The sequence below is a fragment of the Pinus tabuliformis genome, chromosome 2_2, assembly GCF_031772625.1.
Source record: "Pinus tabuliformis cultivar Carrire ecotype Pingquan chromosome 2_2, CPIR1, whole genome shotgun sequence".
Classification (NCBI taxonomy): Eukaryota; Viridiplantae; Streptophyta; class Pinopsida; order Pinales; family Pinaceae; genus Pinus; species Pinus tabuliformis.
Genome location: NC_142300.1, coordinates 632,516,039 through 632,521,583, shown reverse-complemented (window position 1 = coordinate 632,521,583; position 5,545 = coordinate 632,516,039). Strand labels below are relative to the sequence as shown.

Here is a 5,545-nt window from a genome sequence, read left to right as displayed (position 1 = left end):
GCAGGCAGCAAGAAGAGACTCTCTGGCGTTAAAAATCCAGGATCAGATGGCTCAGGGATGGGGAGAAAAATACAAAATTCTTTCACAGGTCGACCATTCAAAGGAGAATGCACAACAATATCGCCTTCATCAGCAATCAACAAGGGGAGCGCCTAGAGAAACATGAAGACCTAGTACAGGAATTCCAAGAACACTTTTAGAACACTCTCGAAGAACCTCCGGGTAGCAGGATTCAAGCAATACGAAATATAGTGCAGCACATTCCTAAAATCATTAATGAGGATCACAACAATAGGCTTCTCCATCCTATCTCTTTGCAGGAAGTGGAGGATGCTATGACCCAACTCAAGGATGGTAAGGCGCCTGGACTTGACGGATTCACTGCCAACTTCTTTCATGCTTTCTGGGAGCTTATTAAAACAGAGGTATGGGAGCTAGTGGATGAATCTCGATCAATGCATTGGGTTCTTCCTTCCCTAAATACGACCTTCATAGCACTCGTTCCTAAAATGGAAGAATCCAAGACTCCTGACAAATATAGACCAATTGCATTATACAATGTCATCTATAAGCTTATATCTGAAGTAGTGGCGAACAGACTCAAACCTCTTCTACCTCTTCTCATCTCACCAGAGCAGACAGGATATGTAGAAGGGCGCCAGATTCTGGATGGCATCATTCTCTCCCACGAAGTGATCCACTCTCTCAAGATATTGAAAAAACCAGGTATGATTCTCAAACTAGATCTCTCCAAAGCTTTTGATAAACTCAGCTGGACCTATATCAAACACATCTTACTAGCATTCAGCTTCAATGCTACCTGGACTCGATGGATAATGAATCTCATTTCCTCCCCTTGCTTCTCGATTCTTCTCAATAGATCCCCCTCCCCTCCTTTTCAACCTTTCAGGGGTATTTGTTAAGGAGATCCTCTTTCCCCTTTCATTTTTGTTCTCATGGCTGAAGGGCTAAGTCGCCTTCTTCATTCTGCTTCTTCTTCACACTCCTTAAAAGGCATTTCATTGCATAGCCAGTCTCGCATCACTCACCAACAGTTTGTCGACGATAATATGATTTTTTCCTGTCCATCAGTACAAGAAGCCTCTGCCTTCAAACTCCTGCTCAATCTTTTTTCAGAAGCCTCGGGCACTACCATCAATGCCTCCAAATCTCAGCTCTTTTTCTTCCATACTCCTGTTCTCACACAGAGAAACATAGCAAGAATTCTGGGCTTTTCTATAGCCAAGCTTCCGTCGAAACATTTGGGAGCTCCCCTGTTTGACTCTGCTATCAAACACGCCTCTTGGAGGGCCCTTCTTGACAACTTAGAAACCAAGCTCTCTTCCTGGACTTTCCGCTCCCTCAACATTGCCAGTAGGCTCATCCTAATCAAATTTGTTCTTCAAGCCATGCCTCTGTACCTGTTCTCAATTTTAGCTGCCCCAAAATGGGTTCTCAGGAATATTCACAATCTGCAAAGAAATTTCCTTTGGGGCTCAATAGGCCACAATAGAAAATGGGCCCTGGTCAAATGGATGGAAGTATGTCTTCTGAAATCAGCAGGGGGATTGGGTCTACGGGATCCCCAACACAGCAACATCATGGGGGCATGCATATGGTGGAATTGGATCTCTAAACCACACACTCCTTGGGGTAGTCTTTGGCAGGCGAAGTATGCACCAGGAAGTACAAAAGAGGAGTTAATCCGTTGCAGTCCAACAACTCCTGGCTCGCTAATCTGGAATGCTACCAAGATACACAGCACTTTCATTCAAGCACACAGCTTCTGGGAAATTCATTCAGGCACCACTACGAGATTTTGGGACGATTCCTGGCAACAACTTCCCAAACTTGCATCCTTATTTAACAAACCCAAGTGGCAAGCAACCATGCAGCAGAATGAACAAATCCATGTTAACCAATTCTGGCAGCAACAATCTCCCCAAAACTTTCATCTATGGAAACCGGCAAACACTTGGTAGGCCAATTGGCAGGAGGAAACATATGATGAGATCGATCAAGAACTAAATCTCAGGAAAATCAAACTCTCTGATCAGAAAGACCACTTGAGATGGGGTTATACCACCAAGGGTATGTTCACAACCAAGGAAGCTTATCAAATCCTTCATCACCCCATTCAGATAAATAAAGATCAACTGTGGGATCAATTCTGGCAACCAAAAATATGGCCTAAGGTCTCCACATTTCTTTGGCTTCTTAGTAAAAAAAGGATCCTCACATGGGATAACTTACAAAAGCGAGGATTCATTGGGCCATCTAGATGCTCCAACTGCAATCATCACCCAGAGGATACTAATCATCTCTTGGATACTTGCCCTCTAGTAGCTCAAATGTGGGAGAGAATAGCACAATGTAACGAAAGAACAGGCAGAAGAGAGGGAGATATCGTAAACACTATCAGAACCTGGCCACGGAAGCCTTTCCAAAGTCATTTTCTCAATGCTCTCTAGAACCTCTTGCCAGGCTTCGTTTATTGGATCATCTGGAAGGAAAGAAACAACAGGATCTTCAAAAATCACAGTTTACCTCTGGACACCCTTTGGCTCCTTCTCAGGCGAAATCTTTAAGAAACTCTAGCCCTCAGTCAATGGCAAGACTCAGATATGCCAGTCTCCCCTCAGGAACACCTCGTTCTTGCCAACTGGAATTTCGATCTTACCTCTATAGATCTTATCAAGGCTAATAATTCTATCCACTCTAAGTCTGCACACTCTTGGTCTCCTCTGATTATCCATCCCTACAAGCTAAACTTCGACGGAGTGGCTAAGGGCAATCCTGGGCCGGCCGGATATGGGGGCATCATCAGAAACACTGAGGGTTCTGTTCTGCATATGTATCACGGTTCGATGGGTCGAGACACCAACAACGCAACTGAGATTGAAGGTTTATGGCAGGGGTTATGTACAGCAGAGACAGAGAACTTGCTCCCCTTAGAGGTTGAGGGGGATTCCCAAATTCTCATAGAAGCTGCCATCCGGATACAATTAGGATCCTCAGCTGCAAAGATAGCTTCAAGTTGGAGGCTTCTCAGTAGGCTGGAACAAATTGAAGAATGGCTCAAAACTCCTAGCAGCATCTCCTTCAAGCACATCAGGCGCACAACTAACAAGTTTGCAGACAAACTGGCTAATCAAGGGGCAAATCAGCAGCTCCCCTTCTTCTCTGGTCCATTGAATTATTCCAATGATCCACAACTCAAAAGCAACTGCACTCTTCTGGTGTAACAAGATCTATCCATCCCGGATCCGGGTGTCTGATGGCACTAAAGGCGCGTGGCCATTGGTATGGATGGCCGCGTGGATCCTCTCTATAGCCACATATCCTCTAGAGGCTCTGTTCATCACTTCTCATCTGCTCCAACTTAATGCGTCTTTAATGACACCAGGACAACCATTTACTCCGGCTAATCTCTTGATCATGGCGCTACTAACCTGCCATAATCGTTTTTATCCTCTCCGCTCTGGCTCCTCCTCCATTGCAATTGCAGCGGCTTGTCTTCGTCCTCTCTCAGGAGCAAACCAGGCTTTGGATGGCTGGAGGAGCTTCTGGTTCTGCCTTCAAACCATCCTCTGTTCCCCCTGCTCTTATGCTCACCACCCGCTTGCTAGCCTGAGCTCTATAACCAATTTAGTTTTCTCCTTTCACTGCTTCCTTTGCCCTCCAAGCAGCTAGGTTCATCCCGCCCCTCTAGCCATGCCGAAATTACAAAAGCGGATGAGCTGCAGAAGAGGCAGCTCTCGCGGGAAAACTGGGCGCCAGGCACCTCCTCCTTGCCAGACTCTTCATCTTCCGGTTCGAACCTGCGCTCGGATAGATATCCTGCCACTCGTAGTGGACGGGGTAGGGGCAGAGGTTTACAGATACCAGTTCCAAGCTCATTCCACTCAATGACCAATGCAGCTTGGCTACGTTTCCCCTGCAGTCATGGCTCTTCCACCTTCATGGCCACGGTCACCATTGAGCTTAGAGAGCTCAATTCGAGTCATGGAGCTGGTTCCCTTAGGGCAACTTCAGACAGGCCGGTGGCAGACATTCTAGGTCCCATCTAGACAAACCTCGATCAAAGCAAAGCTTTAGGCTCTGTTAAAGGCAAGGCTTCGCAGAGCATGGAGAATCTAGCGAGCTCCTCTATAACGACGATGAGAACAAATATGGATGCCGCATCATCGAGGAGCCGCCTGATCCCTCTCCTGATGCTTAAGCAAGTTGATTCTTTTGGGTTCTATTGGATTTTTGCCAGCTTGAGAAGGTTCACATCCATCAGCTCATACTGTCAGTTTTTTATATGCAAAGGGTACTCTGTCAACCTTCAAATTCCATTTTTGGTCGCAGTCACAGTTACCTCTGTTTTCAGCTTTGGGTTGTCGTATAGATCCGGTTTAATTCCCAATTCCAAGTTTTGGTTGTCATACAGCTCAGGTTCAACTCTCAATTCCAGGTACAACTATGGGGCTTTCTGTATTTTTGCTTTACTCAGGAACAGGTTCTCTTCAGTTCTGGAGGGCAATACTATACTGGATTTTGGCACACAGATACGCTTTGCTTGTAATCATGCCGCAATTTTGGGCTAGCTCTACGAGGTCATGGCCTCGGTGTAAAATATTTTTGTATTAATATAGAAGTAGCCTTATTCAGAAAAAAAAAAAAAAAACAATAGTGGGCTTCTATGGGGCACAATAGTAACAATATGGGCACTACATGGGTACATCAATATAATAAGGGGGTTGTACTAATAACAATAAGGGGTTACACTAGTAGTATAGGGGCCTAACATGCCCCTCTCCTTCAAAAAGTGTTGTCCTCAACGCTTGAGTAGTTCTTGATGCTTTTGTATAAAATTCTTATCCTCTCATGTCGAATCTTCAGCAGGTAAGTTATTCCACTTGATGAGGTACTCTGAAATTGATTGATTTCGCAGCTATCGGGTTCTTATTTCTGTGACTACTCCAGGTTCCAATATGATTTTTCCTTCCTCTTCAATTTCTGGCAATATTGTTTGAATTGGGAACTTTTGCAACTTTTGAATAAGTGGCCATACTTCTTCGTCCTTCTTCCATTCATCCCTTGCTTCGTTTATCCAATCTGGTTGGATAATAGAAATAGTACAAAACAATGCTTCCACATCCTCATCCTTTCTTTAGAGTGCATTTGCAACAAAATTTTGCTTCCCATTTCTATAGATGATGTCAAAGTCATAACCCAACATATTTGTGACCCATTTTTTTTGTTCTTCTAAAGATAATAGTTGTTCTAAAAAGTATTTAAGACTATCATGATCCATTTTTACCTTGAAGTGTCTTCCCATTCGGTAAGGTCACCATTTCTTAAGTGCATATAGTATTGCCAACATTTCCTTCTCATAAATAGCTTGCTTGAGATGTAGTAGTAAAAATACCCAATCCCCTACATCAAATCATTTTTCACTACGATGTTGATCTACCTGTTGTTTCATTCGATTTTGCACCAAAGTGGCATTATCCTTTAAAAGTTGGAGAAATTGTTGTTGATGCTCGATGTGATCTTT

At 44.1% G+C, this 5,545-nt stretch overlaps 1 protein-coding gene across 1 annotated transcript; it reads left to right on the top strand.

Annotated features, from left to right (window-relative positions):
* Positions 1 to 335: 335 nt before the first annotated feature.
* LOC149194218 (uncharacterized) lies at positions 336 to 1,982 on the top strand. The gene is made up of 2 exons (XM_089407583.1): positions 336 to 726; positions 1,093 to 1,982. The coding sequence occupies exons 1-2, from the start codon at positions 336 to 338 to the stop codon at positions 1,980 to 1,982; spliced, it is 1,281 nt and encodes a 426-aa protein (XP_089263709.1).
* Positions 1,983 to 5,545: the final 3,563 nt, after the last annotated feature.

Coding starts and splice junctions, on each gene's coding strand:
- LOC149194218 (XM_089407583.1), top strand. CDS start 336: ATGACCCAACTCAAGGATGGTAAGGCGCCTGGACTTGACGGATTCACT. Junction 727..1,092: donor CAAGATATTGAAAAAACCAG/GTATGATTCTCA, acceptor CCTGTCCATCAG/TACAAGAAGCCTCTGCCTTC.